This window comes from Phragmites australis, chromosome 8 (assembly GCF_958298935.1).
Source record: "Phragmites australis chromosome 8, lpPhrAust1.1, whole genome shotgun sequence".
Classification (NCBI taxonomy): Eukaryota; Viridiplantae; Streptophyta; class Magnoliopsida; order Poales; family Poaceae; genus Phragmites; species Phragmites australis.
Window position 1 is genome coordinate 16058281 of NC_084928.1, and position 24105 is coordinate 16082385.

The 24105-nt window shown below is 39.3% G+C and overlaps 1 protein-coding gene across 1 annotated transcript; it reads right to left on the reverse strand.

The window, feature by feature from the left end:
* Positions 1-1474: 1474 nt before the first annotated feature.
* On the reverse strand, positions 1475-23912 carry LOC133926703 (elongation factor G, mitochondrial-like). The gene is made up of 20 exons (XM_062372727.1): positions 23291-23912; positions 20865-21086; positions 19177-19298; positions 18940-19090; positions 18408-18479; positions 15402-15497; positions 15041-15129; positions 14847-14913; positions 13510-13548; positions 13319-13379; positions 13121-13230; positions 12955-13029; positions 12815-12883; positions 10557-10678; positions 5855-5980; positions 5652-5772; positions 5442-5542; positions 5043-5103; positions 3234-3287; positions 1475-1854 (listed from the first exon to the last, which is right to left on the reverse strand). Exons 1-20 carry the CDS (start codon positions 23696-23698, stop codon positions 1750-1752), a joined length of 2271 nt encoding a protein of 756 aa, XP_062228711.1. The 5' UTR covers positions 23699-23912; the 3' UTR covers positions 1475-1749.
* Between the last annotated feature and the right edge of the window lie 193 nt (positions 23913-24105).

Consider the following 24105-nt stretch of genomic DNA (forward strand, 5'->3'; position numbering starts at 1 on the left):
TAATAAATGAACAAGTACCTTCATGAACCTCAGCTTCCCCAGACTAGTCTAGTCTTCATGTCACCGACCGTCGCCATCCGAGTAGACAGACAAGGACAAAGAAACCATTTCCTAGGCCAAGCAACAGGCAATATAATTGTTCTGTCCGTTCTCTGGAAAATATGGAAAATCAAATAAACGTTCTCAGCAGCCTTGTTATCTTCTGCCTGGTTCGTGTGCAACAAGGCAATCCATATATCCGGCTCCTCTAATGTAGGTGTGCTGTAGCTTCTATCATCTGCCGTCCAAATCCCATCGTATGGCTCTGATTCCCTTAACCGCACCTACCAAATAAGCAAGCGGCGATACTACTACGCTGCCTCAATCTTGAAACCAGCTTTGAGCCTCGAAGTGATCCGCGTGGCGTCTCGTAGCTAACAAGCCCAAAACCAGTTCGAGCATGCCGTCAAATCAGGGTGCTCACCAACAAAATGTTGTAAGCATAGAAAATCCGCTGCCGTTTTTGTAGATGACGAAATGACTAAAAGTTGAACAATTTTTTTCTCACCTATTTGAATCACAATGTCTGAGTTTGCTTCGCTACGCCATTAATCCTGTGGACTCCGTTATCCTTTCTTTCCTGATCCACGGCTTCAGAGCCGATTCGATTCAGTTTACTTCTAATCATGGAATCTTCTAGTGCTTTAGTGCCATTAGGTCACAATCAAACAAATATTGCGTTTGATGTTACTTTAGAGTAGCCGGTTCCAACTCTAAATTATTCAAACCAAATTGACAGTAGTTTAACCATCAGCTTTTTTTTCTATTCAATAACTTGGTTACCATCAGCTTGAAGAACGCGATTGGTATCCTCCACATGGTTTCACTAGTTACAACTACAGATCATATCTCAGGATTCGACGAACAGAATAATATTCAAATGTTCATAGATGTAGAAGTGATACTATCATCTACAGGACTGCCTACAATACATTTCACTTGCAATACTGAGATCATAATATCTAACGTCTAGTTGCCTGTTCTACCTTTGGATTGAAGTCAAGAGCTATCTATACATAATCTCGGTATTGCTACCTTGCAGATCAAGCACTGAGTCAAAGATATCACAATTGGACAATGACGACTTCACCAGCCACGGCTACCTGTGCATCGCAATTACTCCCAATTGGACAACATGGACAATAATAACGCAAATACGAACTTTCAACTCTAACTCGATCAACACGTCAAGTAACATAAAAGACGAATTTCTTTTAAAAGAAAACCCAAAATTATAAAGGAAAAAAAGAGAAAGATTAGACTACTTTTAGCTAAAATGGCTCAATTACATCACCACTATATAACCAAAACAATAAGAGTATTTGCATAACTGTATGTGGAAAATGAATGGTAGCATGTTAACTTTAAGGGGTGCAGCACTAGATGTATTCTCATACCAAGACTACACTAAAAAGTAATCATGATAAAAGAAACATGAGCGAATTTCAACACCGTAGCCTTCATAAAAGAATCATATTTGCCAACGGAGCTTGCACTAGTTAACTTTGAATCATGAATTACAATATAAATGTTTGTACAATTATACATGTACCGAAGGATTACAGATCATTGCAGCACATTTATACTGTTGTGCTGAGAAACCCATGCAGTTCTTCAAGTATTGCCTATTAGTGATGTCCAGAGAATGAAGGAATACAGAGTTAACGTATAAACTGCAACCAAAATTTGTTCCTCTGTAATCCAGAAGAATCACTCTGTGCTCTTGGTGGCCTTGTATGCATTCACTAATTGCATCTGTACATCCTGAGAGACAATATTGTGCTCCAGATACTCCATTGTAAATTCACCTTTCCCCTGCAGGAAATGCAAGAAAACAAATAAACAAACAATTAAATAGGAAAACCACACATTTTTCTCCGGTACTTAGTTAATTACACACACTGTTGCAGTCCTATGTAGGAGTTGAAAGTTGAACTAAAGGATATGGGAGTGGCATGTGTATTAGAAAATTGGTGGGAATGGTGGACTCGTTCCAGGCCATTCTAGCTAAGGTCTAAAGGAACGTAGCACCTCAAGCTGTTGTAGTGTGTAACAGCTATGAGCCTATCTGAATAGAAATATATTGCAAAGCACAATGAAAAGGAAATAAGTTTGATTTCCCACCCAATCTGAAGGAATTGGACCAAATCCACACCCATCCAAACAAGCCCTCAACGTGACCCTGGAGTCAAAAACTTGTAACTATCGGTACCATCTTGGTGGTATTGAGTGAATATTTTGCCTTGCCGTCTTTAGGTGGGTGCTACGAATCCATGTCCCCATATTGCTCTTCTGCTTTGCTTTCACTAGAGATGCACTCATTTTTCATATTTTCTTCAACATGTAAGGTATAGTTTCTATTTGTTAAATGGGAATGCTTGCTATGTTCTTATGGCATCAGATGTTGGGTTGAATGACGAACATACTAATATTATGCCCGAACTCTTTTGCTCAACAAGTGTGAGCTGGAGACTACCGTTAATCATTTCTCTTCTTCTATTGAAAAAAAAAAAGCTATCATGGTGGAAATTGCATAGTCACCGAAGGGAGTGCTGCGCTCAAAGGGATTGATGACTTAATAAGAGATTTGTATCCATCAAAACAAAAATTACCATAAGAATGGGAGTGGAACAGTAGACTGTGACTTTATTAGTTCCTTTCAGCAATGTTTTAGTGCACTTGACAATTTGGCATATCTACATGATCTGACTTAACCCAGACTTGTTTTTTGTTCAGCATCTGCCACTGATAATACTTAAGTGAACATAAAAATGCTAATAGTTTTGTAGCGCAAAAGACAAAAAAAGATAAATTGTACAACACGATGCATAAAGCACTATTAGCGCTATATTTTATCATTCTTGCAACGGACTGAACAAAAGAGGAATTTAATTTAAAATTTTGAGCATGAGTAGTACATCACATGCAATAATCTATTTTTTCACAATTTTTATAGTACATCATGTATCTTTCTCAAAAGCAGGTAGGTAGCTACCAATGCAAGTAGCAGCAAATCTTGTCCATCACAATATGGTTTGACAACAGATTATGTGTTGCTTCTACTAATTATTTTCAATAGTGTGTGCTAAGTGAACGGTAGACCAGAGTACAACTGGATAACAGTATCAAAATAATTTTACATTATATGTTTTATGTAGATAAACAGGTAGACTATGAAGAAAAAGAATATTGACCTGTGTAACTGATCGAATCGCTGTTGCATATCCAAACATATTGTTTAGAGGAACCTGAAAGAGAGCAGGACAGGAGATAAGTGTACTACAATTGCAGAAGCAGTCTGCATAGTACATGTCCTAATATTGAATTACAAAAGCAATATGTTCCCTGTCGATAGTCAACCAACCTGGCACATATTGTAGTATTAACTAAGATCAAAGTGATATAAGTTCCACAATGAAAATCATGGTGCACTATGTAGCCAAAGATGTATATTAATACAACCTCCATTGTAACCACCTCCACATCTTGGACCCATTACAAACCCCGATATCATTGTGCTAAGTGGTTGGCGCTGCCTTGTTGCTTCAGATATTCTCAGTTCTTATCCCAGACACTCAATTGTACAGACCATATAAAGCCAAAGTCAGCTCCTAGATTAATACAAATCTACAAACACTGTTCAGTCCAGTCACTTTCTTGTACAACTCTCTAAAAAAATTATAATGTTTTTACCTCAAAAAAATACTCTCTCCATTCAGAAATAGTACGTGTATTTCTTTTAGGCTCGGTCTTCGAAGTTAGATTTTGACTAAGGTTTTCTCACAAAATATATCATTGAGTGAATTGCACATAACTACAAGTATTGTGTTATTTATAATACAAAACTACAAGTATTGTGCCTAGTAACACAAAAACTACAAGTACTATGTACTAATTTCACATAAAACCCGATTTTACTTAGATTCACCCAAAAAAATGGTCTTATATTTCTTCAAAAATCCTAGAATTTTTTGTACGAGTTATATAATCCATGTGCAACCAATTTTAATTGGATTCACCTAAAAAACCTGTGTAAAATTTAAACTAAAATTCTCCAAAAATATTACTTTTATAACACCTAACAACTGTTAGGGCATCAAATAAAATCCCAAAAATATAAGAAAATTTAATAATATTCTTGTTATATGACGGAATAATTTCTTGTTATACTTACAAAGGAACTTATTTTTTCACCATATAACCTAGAGCTAGAAATAGTTTTAGAAATTAGTGCGTCATATAATAAGAATATTAATGAATTTTTCCATATTTTTGGAATTTTATTTGAGACACTAATAGTTATTATAAGTTATAAAAATAGATGTTTTTGGAGAATTTTAGTTTAAAATATGTTGCACATGAATTATGGAACACGTACAAAAAGTTCTGGAATTTTTGGAGAAACATAAGACCATTTTTTAGGAAAATCGGGTTTTATGTGAAATTAGTGCACAATATTTGTAGCTTTGTGTTATTAGGTACAATACTTGTAGTTTTGTGTTACAAATAGCACAATACTTGTAGTTCTATGCAATTCATTTTATATCATTTATAGCTACAAAATTATATAATTTGAAATCATTTTCAATTGTAAATCTAATTGTATAATTTTTATACACTAGACATTCTTATAATTTGATTAAATGTTAGTCAAAGTACACAAAGTTTGACTTTAAAAAAAAGAAATACACATAATATTTCTGAACGAAGGGAGTATAATGTTATGACAGGAAACACGAGTTTGACCAAAAATAAATAAATCAAGGCTTCATGATTAAAAAGCTTAGGCTCTATATGTGGACAGAAAGAAAATCACATAAGGATCAAGAAACAGATGAAGAGTACAAACATTATTTGCTAAAGATGAAACCAACCGTATATATTTGAAGAAACTATTATTCCATGTTAATGATCAGGAAAAAAAACAAGAAAAAAAGCACTAATTTGCGAAAAGAAGAACATATGAAAGTGGAAGACAGAAAGGGACCAGGCATTTTACGTACATGGCAAACTACGATTGTGTCGTCACCTTCCTGCTCATTTCCAACAATGATCCCTTTTCTCCTGTTTTTCACATGAATAAAATGAAAATTGACATAGCGTAGATTGAAGGATGACTTGTAGAAGCAAAACCTATAGTACGGGGAAAATCCCAGACACAGTTTGCCAAAATACCACTGAGGATGTCATTGACAAATGGGACCAGACCCAACTTGTCATCATCACAGCCAATGGCATTCTAGCAAAGTGCAATCTGTGTAGGAAGCAATCAACCCTGAGTAAACTACACAGAAATATCAGCATTTCTTGGGAACAAAACAGACACTAAGCATGAAATCAATTAATCATGTGCTAACCATAATTTACACTAGAAGCATAGTTCGCTGGGATCAAACACTCACTTATTCATGTCACCAGTTACTGTGCCCTGGAACTCCGTCGGGAATTTCAATTCCACCTTCATCACAGGTTCTAATATTACAGGTTTAGCAGCAGTGTAACACTGATAAAGAAAAAGAAATATTGTAAAGCATTTGACATTCATGTCACACTCATATCAGAGTTCACTAAAAACAGTAATGTATGTATCCAAAATAAGTGACTTGGCTCACCTGTCTAAAAGCATAGATAGCAGCTAGCTTAAAAGCAAGTTCACTGGAATCCACTTGATGGGAAGCCCCATCAGTCAGTACAATTCTAATATTTTCAACAGGATGCCCTATCAATGAACCCCTACAGTAGTATGGAAACAAAAGTTATCACTCTGGAAAGAAAATAGAAAATAAGTTAAAAAGTAAGGAAGATATCGGCTCACGAATTGCAAGCTTCCTTAAAACCCTTCTCTATTGCTGGTATGAAGTTTGAAGGAATTGCTTGTCCGATAATCATGTTGTCAAATTCAAATTTACCATCGGAACCTGGTGGAAGAGGCTCGATGTACCTGCATATTGTTGCTTGTCAATTTGTCATGACTCATTACAATTCCAAATGAACTCAACAAAATATGGTATGAATTTATTTGGACAAAAAGATCTCAGGACGACATGGCATAAGCACAGGTACTCACTTGCGATCTGAGCACATAAATTTTGCAAGATGTATTACGTATTTACATCATCATAACCCCTACGAGAAAGGAGCAATTCTCTGTACTTTATAGTACCATTCGTACAAAGTAAAGGAAATAGGGAAGAAACAAGGATACAATTGCTCAGTTTACTTAGTGACTGTTAGATATATATATTGTTTTGTGTAATATCCCCAGGCTTTAAGAGGTTCTTTACGTATTTACATCATCATAACCCCTACGAGAAAGGAGCAATTCTCTGTACTTTTATAGTACCATTCGTACAAAGTAAAGGAAATAGGGAAGAAACAAGGATACAATTACTCAGTTTACTTAGTGACTATTTTATATATATATATTGTTTTGTGTAATATCCCCTAGCTATAAGGAGTTCTTTTGATGAAACAGACCATGGTACCTAGCCCCTCGCAATACTTAATGAACGGGAGGATAGGTTTTCTTCTGAGATTGTTGGTTTCTCTACTACCTTTCAAATGTGAACTCATCTTCGTCAGACCTATGAGCTATCCGGGGATACTCTTTATCTGTCTGTTGTGCGCCGAGAGCAGTCTCTTCAGTAGGATGATGCTACAGTTGATGTGTTCTATACTCAGATGTCAGATGTGTGGAGTCAGTTGTTGGTTGCCACTCTTGTCAGTGTTGTTTGCATCTGCGTGTTGAATGTGATTTTTGACACCTATACGAGATCGACTCGCCTTTGTCCAAAGTTTGAGCAGCGTCACGCTCAACTGCTTGCACAACATCCTCGTGTCACGCTTGTGGAGGCTCTTACGGAGCTGCGCTCGAAGGAGACTCGTCTACATGGTTATGGACTACTGCTACTTTAGTGTTGGCTCCTCGCCACCTATTGCACCTACATCTTCGCCTACACCATCATCTACTCCTCATGCGACTCCTTCGCCATCTGCGGCCTCTTCAGGTGGTGGTGGTCGCCCTCGCTGCACCTACTGCATCAAGGAGGGTCATGTTGAGGCGAACGGCTATCGGAAGAAGCATCTTCTACATTTCTCTGGTACTTCTACCTCGGCTACTTCCTCGACTACCTCTTCGACTGACACTCAGCAGGAGATTGTAACGTTGCTTCGTCGCCTGGTTGCTACCTCTGGCTTTGCACCGACAAGTTCTACTACTCTCTTCTATCATTGAGAGACCACCTTCTACGCAATTAGGTACTTCTCCTTGAATTCTTGACTCATAAGTATCTTATCATGACTTATGATTTTTCCAGTTCCAGACTATCTTCGCTTCATCCTCTTGCTTCTCCTATTCATGTCGTTACCGTTGATGATACTTCTCTTTCTATTGCTAGTCGGAGCACCCTTACACTTGTTTTAGTGTTCTTTCTATTGCTCATGTTCCTCATCTCACCATGCAGCTCATGTTAGCCGATCAGCTTATTGACCATGGTTGTCGTATTATTCTAGATTCTGACTCTTGTTGTGATCAGGATCGTCGCACGGGTGCTCTGGTTGGTACTAGCCCCCGACATCATGATTCTCAGCATTTATAGGAGCTTGACTGGATTTGTCTTCCTTCCGCTACCACCACCAGTCTCTCTACTTCCTCGACTACAGGCTCCTTCCAACAGTGGCACCATCGTCTTGGTCATGTTTATGGGTTGTGTCTATCTTCATTAGTTTGTCGTGGTCTTTTAGGGTCTGTCTCAGAAGATGCATCCTTAGATTGTCAGGGTTGTAAGTTTAGTAAACAGATTTAGCTTCCTTGTCGTTATAGTGAGTCGGTATCTCAACATCCTTTTCATATTGTCCACTTAGATGTATGAGGTCCGACTTCCTTTGTTTCGAAAGGGGTCATAGCTACTATATTATCTTTATAAATGATTTATCTCGTCACACTTGGATTTATTTCATGTCTTCTCGTAGCGAGGTGTTATCTATATATAAGTGTTTTGCCACTATGATTGCACTCAGCTTGATACTATTATTCGTGTTTTTTGTGCTGACTCTGCTGATGAATTTCTTTCTAGGCATCTGCATTCCTTTCTTATTGAATAGGGTACGTCTCAGTTCTCTTGTCCTGGAGCTCATGCTCAGAATGGTGTTGGTGAGCGCAAGCATCATCTACTCGAGAAAGCTCATGCGCTTAGGATTGACTCTTTTATTCCACCTCATTTTTAGGCTGAGACGGTCTCCACTGACCCTCCTCGGCTCTTAAGGGTGGGATTCCTTTTAAACGTCTATGTGAACGCCTTCCTAACTACTACTCTCTTCGCGTGAACGTGCCAAATTGACCGCTCAATCTATTGAGTGTCTTTCTTGGTTACAGTGCTAAGCATAAAGGTTATAGGTGTTGAGACCCTATTGCTCACAGAACCCTCGTACCTCTCCTACCTCTTCAGCAACCTTGGTTGGGTCTCTATCCTTTCTCACTTTTCCTGCCACAATCATCCTTGTTTCTTCTTCTCTTCCCCAGGCATTGTTGGCGCCCTCTCTCGTTGTGCCTTCCACGCCTTTGGCTTCCACATCACATGCTCCTTCTAGTCTTGTTGAGCCTTTTCCTTTCCACTATACTCGTCATTCTCGTGTTGTCTCACATCCTATTGTGCCGCTTTCTAATGAGCTATCTTCTTCTGGTGATTCAGTTCCGCCTCGTTATTCTCTTCGTGATTGCCATTCGATTCGACTTTCTGATCGTTTTGGCTTTGTTGGTGCCGTTCCTACTGAACCATCTTGTTACCATGATGCTATTGTTCATCAGGAATGGCAGCATGCGATGGCTGAGGAGTTTGCTGCTCTTGAGCATATCAGCATGTGGGATCTTGTTCATATTCCCCCACATGTTCGTTCTATCACGTGCAAGTGGGTCTATAAGATTAAGACATTCTCTAATGGTTATCTTGAGCGCTAATAGGCTCATCTTGTTGCACATGGTTTTCAGCAGAAGCATGGTCACGACTCTAAGACTTTTGCTCCGCCTGCCCACATGACCACAGTGCGCACTCTTCTTGCTATTGCTTATGTGTGTTAGTGGTCTATCTCCTAACTTGATATCAAGAATGCCTTTCTTAATGGTGAGTTGCGTGAGAAGGCTTACATGCATCCACCTCCAGGGCATTCTGTTCCTAAGGGAATGGTTTATTGTCTCCGTCGCTCTTTATGGCCTTAAGCAAGCCCCTCAAGCCTGGTTTGAGTGTTTTTCTTCTGTGATCATTGCCGCTAGTTTTTCTGCTAGTGCTCATGATCTTGCACTCTTTGTTCACACTTCCTCTCGTGGTCGGACTCTTCTTCTCTGGTATGTATTAGAAATGAGCAACTCACTGTATTACTAAGCCCCAAAAGGGACATACAGGGTATGATACATATGCAGAAAACACCATATACTAGAGTAAATACACAACTATGCATATACATCTAACACCCCTCCTCAAACTCATGGTGGATCTATAACACTGAGTTTGGAGAGAAAAAAGCTATGTTGCGCCCTCGTCTGTGCCTTTGTAAAGAAATCTGCTAACTGAAGCTCTGAAGGCACATAGCGAAGAGAGACAACCTCGCTCTACACCTGCGATCTCATATAAGAAGCATCAACTCCAATGTGTTTGGTATGTTCATGTTTCACAGGATCTCGAGCAATACTGATCGCATTGGTACTGTCAGAAATTTTGAGCGAATTTTCCGATATTCACAAAATTCGGAAATTCACTGGGTAGTGAATTCTGGTGGTCAATCGAATTTGTAAACCCTGAGCACGGCGTGCAATCAGACTTCAGAAGTGTCCACGCAGGCGCACACTAAGTTTGACGAGAGCATCACCGGCGAGACTTCTGGCTTCATCGTCCGGCAGCGCCAGCTCCACAATCACCCTTGTCAGACCCCACTACGCCACACCCCTCACAGCTGCTCAAGTTGCCGCTCGCCACCGCTGATCTCAAGTCGGCCTCCCACAACGTCGTCAGCCCTAAGTCCATGTACTACAGGAGAGGAAGGGTTGGCGACGGAGCGGCCGACCCACGTGAAATATGAGTTCTCTGACACTCCAAGTTTCTTCTTTTCTTTTCTTGTCTGGTTTTTGTGGCCTCACTGTAGATTTGCGTGAAAGAAGAAAATGGAAAAAGAAAAGGGGACTGAGGAAAAATGGCTACAGATTGAAGATAAGGGTAGTTCGAGCTTTTCGAAGATGTTTTAACGGTGAAACTAACTGATTTTACTACATGGCATGGAAAGGTATGAAATGGCAACCTGATGGCACGTAAGGGATAAACCATTTTGCAATGGTACATCCCAGACCACAAAATTGCAACGGGAAATTAAATAGTCGCCCTTACTATTCTGAAGCTCAAAATTGTTCTACCATAGCTACCCCCATATATGTTAATCATAAAGCATTACTATTCTGAAGCGGACAAACTGAATACAAAAGAAAGTGATGAAAGCAGACTGTTAATGATTATTTGAGTAATATAACTCACCCACAAACTCGTCCATATTGACCCTGACCACCAGATTGCTTTTTGTGCAAATAATCAAAGTCAGCACGCTGGGTGATAGTTTCCCTGAAGTTCACACGAGGTTTCCCAACCTTTGCATCCACCTACATAAGTTTCAAAGTTCCAACATTCATTATAGAAATGTGATGCACTTGGAGAAAGTTGTAGACACAGGTATAACAACAGAAGCTCAATCAGGCCGGTAGACAAGAGTTTGTATGAATTCTTAGCATATGCTCAGAAGCAACAAGATCAACATATGTCAAGCTGTTAATCGGTGTCTAGTCCAATAATATGACACCCCTATTTCTAGCAAACAGCCACAGTTTGGATCGCATAGCTATATATTAAGTGGGTTTGTTCTGGAGTTTCTACGATTTGATCACTTTTTCTCTCAGCTGAAAGATGAGTACGACAGCTAGCTGCACTTTGAACATATTGGCTGTTTGGTTTGAGTAATCAACCCATCCTAAGGTAGGTTGATCAATGAAGAGGTCAACCTATGGTTTTGTTGGATAACCTAATTCCTCACTGTTATAGACTTGTAGCCATGTGGGATGGCTTGATGAACTCAAATATTTGAAATCCTAAGGCATGATGAGGGGTAGCCTAATTTCTCATTTTTTATAGACTTCTGACCATGAACAATGTATGTCATTTGTGTCAAGAATCGAGGACAAGAATTAATGTTTTACTAAGAAAATATGGGAACAAACCTAAACTTTAATGATACAATAGCATCCTTAACAATTTAAGCAAACTATGTAGGGAAGCCCAGCTGTCTAGTATATCTTAAGGTCCATTTTGGTAGGGATCTAGATTCTCCCAAAAACGTTTCGGTTCCAGATTCTCTATAGAAACGTTTCTCTGGTGAATCAGAACCACCTCCGAAAATCATTTGGCTAGCTGGCTGGAATCAGTTTCTTGAAAGAGGGTGGTGGTGCAATTGACCAATTTACCCTTGCCATGATATGCTGTCCTTTTTTGCATTAACTCATCAGATCATGAATTTTGTCATTATCATCACTTGACAACATGTCAAACTCACTTCATCTCATTATCCTCAGCTCCATTATCAGACATCATGTAGGGCAAATTGTGCCAATTTTCAGTAGCTTTAGGTGTTTGGATTGTTGTTTAGATGAGAGGATTGCTCTAGGAATATATTTTAAAATAAAGTTTAATTTTGAATTTGAGTACAACAATCGTATTACATCCAGCGTTAGAGACCCACAAAGAATCATTACGTAATTTATTATCGCCACCTCTTCTATTTTTTTGTATCACGTGGGGCCCACAAATTTAATATTCCATAACCATGCATGGCAAGAATACTGACTCTTCTATTTTTTGTCTCATGGGGCTTACCACCATCTATATTCTCTCTCACCACTCTCTCCCTAAAGCTGAGCAAGCAAACCTCTCTCAGATCCAACATGACCCGGTGAGCCTCTCTCAAGTCGAGCCAAGCCTCTCTCAGATCCGATGTGATCCGCTGAGCCACAGCCAACCAGATCCCACAGCCCCAGCCGCCACCGTCCTCCACACACCGCCATTGTCGAGCTCTTCCACTCACTGCCGTCGCCGAGCTCGTCCTCCACACGTCGCCGCCGCCAGCTTCCTTCACGCGTTGGCACTGTCGGGCTTGTCCTTCACACAAGGGCATATGCGGAACCAGCACCCATTTCTCAAGTGAAACTGGTCTCAGGACGTTTCACGGGCGCAGTTGGAAAATGCTGAAACGTTTGGCACGTTCCACTGCGAATCCGGTTGGCCCGAGCACTGTTTGGTACTGATTCTCGAGAATCTGGCAAGAAACGTTTTGGATTCATCCATCCAAACGTGCCCTTACTTCTTGGACTAAGTTAACTAGGTAGTTGTTTGACTTCCATGACTAAACTAGTAAGAAATGATCTTTCGCGACTACCAGCGTTAAAACAGATGGTTATTTTACCTTGTAGGATATATGTACTTTATCAGATTTAGTGAAAACAGGGTCATCTTCCTCTTTAATCAGAAAATCAAGGGTAGAATAGGCATGTGATGGACAAACTAGCTTATGCAGCAAAGAATAGGTAGGTTTAACTGTGTCAATAACAAGGATTTCCTCAAGCATTCAAGTAATCTAACTTCGGTTAGAAAGCTGCGGACAAAGTTAACAAATACCCATCCATATATTAAGTATTTTTGCACAAATAGTCAATGGACCAAGTAAGCCTTTGAACTAAATGTGTCCATACCTTGTACTCTCTCCTGATGCGTTCAACATATATATCCAAATGCAGCTCACCCATCCCTGAAATAATTGTCTACAAGAAAAATTTATGTTTTAAGAACTACACAAAAACAAAATAGAAATGAAGTGAATAATATAACAAACCTGACCACTCTCTGGATCCAGACCCACACGGAAAGTAGGATCCTCCTTTTGGAATCGATTCAGAGCCTTTGAAAACTGAAAAGCAAACATTTTTAATTATTAAGGACATCTAAGATATCAAAATTATATGCAACAGTTGGACTATTTAGATGAGAAAATGGTATACTTGTCCTCCAGAATCTTTAGATATAGGGGAAACTGCCAAGGACATCACAGGTTCAGGGACATTCATTGAAGTCATAGTATATTTCACTGTTCCATCAGTAAATGTATCACCTATTGATAAATAGAAGAAAGTCAAATGCAGAACGAAAGCAAACAGATCTAGGAAAAGTAACATCCTATACATTGTTCATCAAGTTACCTGACGCACAATCAACACCAAAGACAGCAACAATTTGGCCAGCATGTGCTTCTTGAATATCCTAAATTGGACAAAAACAATATAGATACTAACCTTTAACTTGGTACGCCAATAAAAGAAAATCATTGATCTTCATCCGATTGAGATCAAATACTATTGAAGAGCTAACTTCAAAATCTGATGCAACTTACTTCCATCTCATTGGAGTGCATCCTTACCAAGCGAGGAACCTAGAAACATGAACAGAGATTCAGATAATGCAAGTAGGCAACCCTCTTAAGAGTATATTTAATAGTAGTGCCCCATGCACTGCTAAAAGTTAGGAAAAACAAAAGATACTTGTACTGATCCCATTCTAGCGGAATTCAGGCATCCAGTGTCTTTTCCTGGTATCACTGCTACTTTTCATCAATGCTATATATCACAATCAGCGCTCTCGCACAGTAATGCCACACATTTTTGAAAATGTCAACTCCACATATTTTAGAGTTATAAAGAACACAACACTTTTAAAAAAAAATGTTTTAACTCCAGATATTTAAGAGATTGGAATCCTCCAATCTAATAAATATACTTACTATGAGCACGAAAACAAAGCATAATCAAAAGATTGGTATTCACCAAGATAAAAATGAAAATATTTCTGTATTTTTTATTGGAATTGTATATAATATAAAGTACAAACAAATAATATTAGATTTTGGATATCTGAATGTTCACTTACTACAAATTAAAAAACTAGTTGAAATATTCAAATATGAATTCAATAAAGAGCTCTTCTAAAAATTATGATTGCATATACCAATACTGAATTTTTCAATTTAGTCAAATGAACATTATTTGTCAAAAATATTTACCTGCCAAGTTTAAATAATAACAAATGAAAAAATAAAAGATCAAGAAACCCAAACTTCAAATGTCACATGGAGCTTTGGAGTAAAAGAAAATCAAACTAAGCAGATAAGGAATCTTCCAATATACAAATTACCATTTACAAGATCACCAATTTTAAACTAGAGTTGAGATACCCTGAATTTCAGTTCTAAATGCCCTAAATAAACAATATTTTTATAAATTCCCAATTGAAAATATAAGTTTAGATGGTAGCAACCAATAGTCTCAAGTTCAAATATAAAAATGAGAAAATGGAGCACCATTTTGCAGTTGAATCAAAGTAACCTATTTTGGTTTACCAAAACAAGAAGCATACAATCAATAAATTAAATTATAACTAAAAACTCAAAAAAAAAAGTACATGTCATGAAATGGCTGCCATTTCCACTAATGTATAGCGCCCAACAGTTACTGTCATAGTGGTAATTGTTGCAATAGTGTATATTTGTCTATGGTGTAGAATTTTGAGGGCTCCACAGCTACAATTTAAAACACTGCTTTCTTTATAAACAGTAAGCCCCTTTTATTTTCTCACAACATATTCAACAAATAATCTTTTATAGGCCCTCAAAATTGAAAATATTGTTATCGTCAACTGCCCTGCTGGGACTTGGAAGTTGGAATTAAGCCTCACTTTTATTTTCTTCCCCGTATTAACATTGTGTATGAAGTCACCCTTCCTTATCACACCATCATAGATTCTAGAAAGAAAAACAATAAGGGGGAGAAATGATTAGTCGAATAAAATATCATAGAACTGTCTTCCACTACAGAGTGATAATAAGCAGGATAATGCAATATATCAGTAGGTAGAAGAGCAAGGATCACCTTAGATACGTCAGCTGACCAAAACGACCTTCTTCAAGCTTAAACGCTAATGCCACAAGTGGCTCAGCTGGAATTCCGACCAATAATACCTAACATCAAGCCAAAACAAGTAACTCAATATAAACGATAATAGTAACCGCAAATCTAACAGATTTTGTCACTAAACATAACGGAGAGCGACAGTGGAAATGCTCAACACTTGAAAAAAGATTCTCAACCTTTTTCCACTTTACATACTTTACCATCTCTAATCACTTCCGTTTGTAGGATGAGTGGCACAAGATGGGAAGTGGTGTAAAGTGCAAAGAAAATGCCTGTACTACAGTAATACTATTAAATGTATTGTTGAATCTCCTGGTACCTTCTCTTCTGATTTGTTTTGATCAAGAGCATAGTTTTCAACTTCCATTGGGCATGGTAGATAGTCAAGCACACCATCAAGAAGCGGTTGAACACCCTATAAAACCAATCAAAATGGTCAAAAAGTGCAAGCTCTAAAACATCCAGCAATCATCTTTTGAAACATTTTACTGTTAGCATCAACAGTACAGCTGCCACATTGCAGCTGCTTGTACAGGAGTTTTCATCCAAGAGCAGTCACAAGAACCGCAAAGACCAACTTTTAGAGGTGAGCATTCTTGAATTAAACAGTTCAAATGCATCAATATGTCTGTATGCAATTTGGGTATCTCCTATAACGTTGGTGCTCAAAGGAGAAAATAGTGCAAATCAAAAGCTCGATCCAATACTATTACTATGCCACTCTTCTTCTCCACTTGTTTTGAGTCAACCTTGAATTGACATGAATGAATTGTTTGTGCAATAAAGATGTTAAATCTACAGCACTCCAACATGTAAATATTAGACTTACAACAAAATCTACTTCAAAATTGCACATCGGGCAATGGTCTTAGCTCCTAAATGTCTCTCCTTTCATGTTTGTCATTTGTATAATAGTAGTGCTGTGCTTGATGGAAGGGCTAAGAATGAAGGAATGAATTGGCACAAACAATTTACAGTAGTGTAACAATTTGGAGTTAGAATAACAACCAGGTTGTTTGCATATGGTTGTTTAAGACAATGTGTATATATTCTACTAACACTAAGAGAGAAAATTACAGCCATAATACATTCTCAAAATTGCAGATCCGTGCATAATTTCAAAATTTTAATTTGCTACCTTTACTTTTCGAATTGTAGCAGATTGCCACCTGTTTTTGAAGCATTAGCAAAATAGTTATATAGGTTTAGATTTAGGCTGTGTTCCACCTGGGGTTTGAATAATCTGGTAAGCTAGCCTTAATATATCTGGTGGCATTTGGATGGGGCTTAGATTTGGGATAGGGATATGGGTTGCCATATAAAGAGGTGGATTTGGTTTAAGGATATGAAGATTTAGGTCCTTTCCCATTTTTGCTTGCACTGGGTTTAGGATTGGGTTACAATTTTTTATTCAAAATACCCTTCACAGAAATTAAAGGAAAATTTGTGTGTGCTTTATTTGATACTTAGCAGGACCGCATAAATGTTGATTTCATTTCACAATGGAAAGACTCTTCCTTCCGTCACATCATCGAAACAAGAAATCAATAGCTACAAAAAAATGGGGACAAATAGTAGTCAAAGCAACAAGCAGCAGAGACAGATCCAACTAAAAAAAAAAGTTTACTCTAGCCGCTTGCATCGACCCCAGTCTCAGCGGGGGGCCAGCGCGGCTGTGCTAATATCAGCAGTAGCAGGCCTCAAGCACTACTGAGCTAGCTTGGCCAGACGAACAGTGAGCGTTGTTGGAGCGATGGGGAACCATGGGCTGCGAGCTGTAACAACCGTGGCTCGGTGGATGTCAGTGTGGGCAACGGTGGGCTGCTAGCGTGCATTCACAGCGCCTGTGCTTTGGCAGTCTGACCAAGGGCAGGTGATGTGCATCCCCCCTAACCCAGTCCAAACCGACCTCCCCCACTGGGTTATGATTGGTTGGGTATGAACACATCTCTTATCCCTTTTCCACAATCCAAACGTCGCTTATTTATCATAAGTCTCATATCCCTTCCCCACCCTTCGTTTCCCACAATCTAAACGCCAACTCTAGGTTAGCATAACCTCAATTTGTGTTTGATAACTAATCTAGTTAGTCTTAAAGTACTGTTTACCTAGATTTGGTGGGTTAACTGGTTGGCTGTTGTAGGTTTGCTTATTCCTCCTTTTCAGTGGCTTCATTTATATCTAGGCATAGTTATCAAGGCATCGCCATATTAACGATATAGCGGCATGGCGGTGAACTGGATCTCGCCATGGCGCCAACATCTATGGCGTCCGCCGCCCGTGCTCAGATCCGCCCGCCTGCCGCCGCCCAGTCGAGAGAGAGAGAGAGAGAGAGAGAGAGAGAGAGAGAGAGAGAGGATAAGAATGAAGCTGTGGTGCCGTGTCATGTTGTGCTGAGCTTTTGAGTGCATGGACTTATGGGTCCCACATGTAAGATGGTCAATCACCCACTGAAAAAACCATAAAAAAAAAAGCAAATCAGCTATTACATTGCTATTTTGATTTACTAAAATTCTACACTATCACTTTTGAGCTACATTTATATTGTCATTTGCTAATATAATTTTGTATTATCCTATACTATGCTGTGTATATTCGCCACGCCGATGTGTGTATGGTGTCGCCACACTGCGCGCCATAGGCACTGTAAAGTTGTGAAGGTGGTGGGTCGCCATGCCTCGCCACGCCGCGGTAACAACTATGTATCTAGGTCAAAGGGGTAAAAGGTTTTGACCAGGCTAAACTAACCATTCCTAACCCATAAGTGTTAGGTTCGCTAAACCCCTAACCCAACTCTTAAACCATAAAAAAAGCAACCTTAGTGTGACTTTCCACCTATACTTTAAGGGCTTGCAATTATCACTAGAATAAACATTATATTTAAAAAGGCTTTTATGATGTCATAATTACATGTCTTGAACAAATTTCTGAGATATTAGAATTACAGGCAATAAATTGTAAAAACTAAAAGCATATGTCGTGATATGCAATATTCAAAAAGTGCAGGTGGGTTACATGAATCTTCAAGTTGATCTGCTCTAAGCCAAACAAATAAGTTGATATCCATTTGATACAAAAGCAGTATGGTACATCTCAGTCATTGCAGTTAGTTTTTAAACTAACATTTCAGCTATCCGCTCGGCACTTCATCAGTAACATTAAATTCTACAGCACAACTATTATGTTCTAAAATCTTTAGGAAACCCCAGGTTTAGCACCCGTTTGCCATCATCAAAGGTAGTATGGATCTTTTAGAACCACTGGCAGAACAAACAAAAATTAAATGAAAACAATCAGGTATGGACAGAAAATTGCAGCCATAAACCTTATTTTTGAATGCACTTCCCATGTATACTGGTATGAACTTCCGTGCCACTGTTGCTCTTCGAATAGCCGCCTGGTCAAGAAAATATGGCATCAAGTGGCGTTAAAATCATTTAGGAACAATTAGGAACTAGCAGGTCATCAATTTATCAGTATCCTGCATTTTCTGAAGTCTTATATAATCAGAAGTAGGAAAGATGCAATCAAATGTAGATTTTGACTATAAACTTATGTGTCACGAAATTTGCAAGATATCATGTCACTAAATTCTGTCACTTGGAGCACTTTTTTCTTTCAGCTCATAAAAATGTTGTCTTTTAGATGGTTTTATAGTTGCACGTTGAAAAATATACTAAGGGCATAGTTGAGGGCTGAAAGGTGAACTTTTCCCTATTTTCTAATTAATGTATTCAAAATGAAAATTTCATGTAAATTACATAACTGCACAGTGACGATGAAAACAACAGAAAGTTAATAATGGAAAGTAAATTATAAAACAAAAAACAAATTTAAGAAGGTAAAGTTGAACAAACCTTAAGCTGATTAGCTGAAATTGGCTCATCATTGAGAAAAGCTTCAGCAAGGTGATCATCTACTTCGGAAACAATTTCAATAAGTTCACGTCGCTTCTCATTGACTAAATCTTGCATGTTCGATGGAACATCAGATTCAGTAACATTCTGGCTGCACATTTGAAATGAGATGTGTCATCCAAGATTCCAGAAACAAATAGCCCTGAGTATGAAATTCTTCCAGAGAACGGGACTCACCCACTAGAACCCTCAAACTTATAAGCCTTCAATTCTACAAGATCGATAAGGCCCTCAAACTCCTCTTCTAATCCTATTGGCACCTGTACAGCTGCATTGTGGTGCCGGAGCTTGGATCGCGCCTTTACATAGAAAGAATAAAAGCCATAATCAGCTAGAGAAACTGGTACCAACAAGAAGTTGGGTGTTTGAGAATTTGGCGGTTTCCAAAATCATTTTTTTCAAGTAGAACTTCTAATGTAATTATTTGCAACAATATTGTAAAAAAAAAATGAGTGATTCTGGTGCATGTATTTGTATGCACTTCACATACACTCTTGACCCCCCCCCCCCTAATATCAAGTTATCAACTAATAATCCTACAAGTGGGAAGTGCGAAAAAAATTGTATCAGAAGAAAAGTTCAAGAATGTTATTTTAGTTAGTTGTTTGTACGATACCCATTCCTTTTCAAAGTACATCTGTGATCATTTCTTTTAGATAAGTTAGCTACTCGCTGAGGCATATAAATTTCTGAAAGTTATGTAAATACTACAGGAAAAGTTATGTAAATATATCAACAGTTAATTAAGACTATAAATTATATAACAAAAAAGATGTTAACAAAAAACTGTTGCATGTCTTAATTTTTTTTAAATGATAATACAAGAGAAGGATGATTGTTCAGGGCAACTGTCATGGGTGTGGGCCACAGGGCCAAGAGTGGACACAGGAAGGGCTGTGATACTGTTTACACGTGCTGTATTGTGTGAACAGAACCATAGCAACAACCCATGCCAGGATTAGTTTGTTATCTTGGGCATAAATTAGATATGATTAAATAAGGAAGTTAAGTTAGGGATTAGTTTCATTTAAAGTTTAAACATATTTAGTTTACATCTGTTAGATTCAGATTGGTGGGCAACTTTGTATAAAGAGAGGACCAATATCTTAGACCCCCTTTGGAATGGAGGAAAAGCAGAGAAATTTCGGAGGATTCAGTTCGTATAGGAAATTTTCTTATGAGGACCTTTGGAACAAAGGATTACCACCTATAAATTCCTTTGAAAATTCCTATGGGAGAGCCCATTCCATAGGAATTTTGGAGGAAATTAAGCATGAGCTCAAGAAGTTAAAAGGAAAAGTCCTTGCCACCGCTGTCGTCGTTACAATGGATTCTAGATGGCAAATTTTCAAAAATTAAACTAGAGGTAAGAGCAAATTTCCGATGGCAAATAGGAGAAAATGCTAACATTCAGTAGCACAAGAGGAATTCTCTCTACAAATAAAGAGGGTAAAAGTTTCAGAATCAAGTGCAGATGGTGATGAATGAGCTCATCAACTATTTTGAATCAAGAATATTAGTAAGGTTCCAAACCTAATACTTGTGTGCAAAACACATTGATACAATTTTGTACCAGAGACTCCAGTGCAGAGTAGTAAAAACTTGATGTGAGCACTCCAGTGCACTTCAGATGCAATTAAAGGAGTGTTTATTATTCTACCATGTTCTGCATTTATTATGATGTGAGCATATAGCTAATGATATGATACTAACTTGCTAATTTCTGATGTTTGTCCTCTCAGTACAAAATTCTAGTACACAATGAATGGATGGAATGAAATAAGACAGACGTTTATTCACTTAAGAGGGAAGTGATTTTTCAGAAGAACCAAAGCATAATCTGCACAAGTCAGCTTCATGCTCACCTGGTTAAGAACCTTCCATGGATCAGCTCCCATACGGTCCAACTTGTTGATGAATGCAACCCTTGGAATTTCATATCTTCTCATTTGCCGATCAACAGTAATTGATTGACTTTGTACACCACCAACACTACACAGCACAAGTATAGCCCCATCAAGAACACGGAGTGCCCTTTCAACCTCAATGGTGAAATCCACGTGACCTGGAGTATCAATAATATTAACCTGCATTCAATTATAACGTGAGTTTTTAAATCATTATAACAAGAACAATGTAATGTAGGTCCAAACAAAAGAAACATTTGGATGGCCCAACACTGTAACCATTCTCAGTGCTGATAACATGGCGACATAACACTGAGACTTACGGGGGGTCACTCTTGCTAGGTTTGTGCGAGCTGCCTCAACCAGTCATAATGACCCAAAACCACAGGTCCTGGTCTGAAGCCCACTAAACAAGCAAGTGGGTCTAATGCAACTTGAAATCAATAATCAGGTCACCCAATCTAATCAGTCAATAGTTGCCATGAAAAACATGTGGATCAAAAGTACACCTTTACAGTCTACAGAACCCACAAGGAACATTGGCAGCTTCTCCAGAACTACTCTAGAAGAATTTACAAAAAGGCAATTGTTGGTACTCTTCTCTCTTTGGTAGCGGCTGGTGACTCCATGAGTTTAAAGATCGTATCAATGCCTTACAGTAATTTGCCATCAGTTGTTGCTCTGTTCCTCCCATACCCCGTCACAGTTTTTCTATAGTTCATGAGGCTGCTATGTGTGGCCTTAATAACCCTCAATTCCACATCTCCCCATGTTAAAATCACAGTTTCCTCCCTTCCTCCCTCTCTTTTGTGTTTCTATTGATGAAATAACAATTTATCTCCATTTTTTCACAAATTTCCTACATACATTTTATACTGCTAGACATATTTTGGGGAAAAACTAGTAAACCCAACTAAACCAATGGAACAAGCTAAGCCAGCAATCTCCATCCTTTATATACTACTACCAGCCCAGACAACCCGGCAAATATAATTCTGTTAAACAAACTATTGGTTAGGCTCAAAACAATGGCAAGCAAACCAGGATAAGGGCTAACTCCTGTGAAGCAGCATAATATTGTGGAGAGAAATCCACTTAGCTTCCACAAATGCACAGCAAGAATTATGGAGAACACCACTTCAATGTGATGAACTAGATAAGGTTTAAGAGGCATAGAAAGCCAGCAGCCGCAATATACTACTGCAGGACTGTACAAACATCCAATTCATAATCTCAAAGTAAAGAACTGAAGAAATATCAGCACATAGTGAAAAACTAAACTGCAAGCATTCCATACAATAGATTGTAAACTACTTACACAACATGCCATCTCAAACTAGGTATCCATATGACTCATGGAAATAACAAACAGTATGTATGACAACTAAATCTATTACTTTAGGGATCATAAACAAATAATGCTAGTTCTCGTCTTGTCGATGATTTGTGAACCGCTGATCTTACAAACTTATGAATGAAGCAGGGGTATTCCCTATAGTCGAATCACACGTCACATACAGAGATTTATACAGGTTCATACCTCCCTTAAGATAATAGGCATATGTCATGTTTGTCATGTACTGATCTTTGAGACTGTTTACAAGGTGGATGTCTTGGCTAGCCTAGATATATCTAAACCTAGTCGAGGCGCTCCTTGCGTGTAGTCTCGGGGAATTGATGATATAGATCGGAAGTACAGAAGGCTCGAGAGCTTGAGGCTTCTATAGGCTTGAATGGATCTGTCCTCCACAGGGTCCCCGGTTCCGTATACACATGAGGGTCATCGTGTGATCTCTAGACTCCTTCCTTGTCATCCTTAGAGATAAACTTCCATGTTTACGAGATATCCCATTACCTGTGGGTGGTTTCCATACGTCTAGAGATTCTCTTCCTAGGCACGAACGTATGCAACCCTAGGAGATTTGGAAGCGTATATGATACTTATATACTGTAGTTTTATACTACCCATCGTCACATCTTTACCAGCCAACTTAGTAATTAGTATCAATACTGAAATATTGAAAGGTACTTATTGTTTAAAATGTTCTTGCACATATGATAGTAGTCGAATTCAATATATCTAGCAGAAAATAAACTTTGCTAGTTGATCACCACATGGGCTCAAGACCTAACAACTATAATAGGGCCTTACTGACGAACAAAGGTGAGTTAGGATAGTCCCAATAAGCAAGCACATGGGTTAATATTTGTCGTAGTATTATCTCACAATTGATCCATCAAACGATTGACCATTAATCCCGGCATTCCCCTGCCCATTTGCGAGTTCTCTTTAATCAAAAATGAAACCACAGTGATCTAGGGGGAGATGAAAGGGAAATGGGTCAAGTAGAAAATATAGTGAGAAGAGGATGAAATTAACAGACCTGGTACCCCTTCCAGGTGCAGTAGGTAGCGGCAGACTGGATGGTGATGCCCTTCTCGCGCTCGAGGTCCATGGAGTCCATCTTCGCGCCGACCCCGTCGCGGCCGCGCACCTCGTGGATCTCGTGGATCCGGCCGGTGTAGTACAGGACCCGCTCCGTCAGCGTCGTCTTCCCGGAGTCGATATGCGCGGAGATGCCGATGTTCCGCATCCGGTCCATCGACTCCCGCCACCGCGCGACGTCCTTCTCATCCCGAGCCCGCAGCGCCGACGCCGACGACATCGCCCGCCGGGCCGACGCGGCCGTGGCCGCAGGAGAGGGGGCGTCGGCGAGGGGTGGCTGGAGGAGGAGGGAGAAAGGGCGGAAGGAGGAGAGAAGGCGGGAGGCGGAACGCCGGGCCATAGCCATCGCCGCCGCCTAGGAATTTCTTGGCGGCGGCAGAGTGCGGCGTGGGGTTTTGGACCTTTTGGTGGCCTGGTTACAAAAAACCCTAGTGCGTGTAGAAACGAGTGATGCCGCGCCACATGACATCCGTGCTTGGGAAATTGTGCACCGGGAGCCTGACGCGCAGGACGAGGGAAAGTCGGCGGCGCCATTCCTTGCAACAGCGGCTCACTCTCCGACTACCTGCGCTATCAAGATTAACAAATTTTCGATAAGTATGTAAACATGAGGTACAATTAGCAAAAGGAAAATGCTTCACGTCCGACCGGCCCATCCGACTCCTGCGCTACTGTGTATGTGTCTGCACTGTGCTGATGGGATCCACTGCCTTGCTGTGGCTGTAGTCGTAACAAAGTCGGATAAACCGGTCG

Coding starts and splice junctions, on each gene's coding strand:
- LOC133926703 (XM_062372727.1), bottom strand. CDS start 23,698: ATGGCTATGGCCCGGCGTTCCGCCTCCCGCCTTCTCTCCTCCTTCCGC. Junction 13,549..14,846: donor ATACGGGGAAGAAAATAAAA/GTGAGGCTTAAT, acceptor TCATGTTTCTAG/GTTCCTCGCTTGGTAAGGAT. Junction 5,543..5,651: donor CTATCTATGCTTTTAGACAG/GTGAGCCAAGTC, acceptor TTTCTTTATCAG/TGTTACACTGCTGCTAAACC.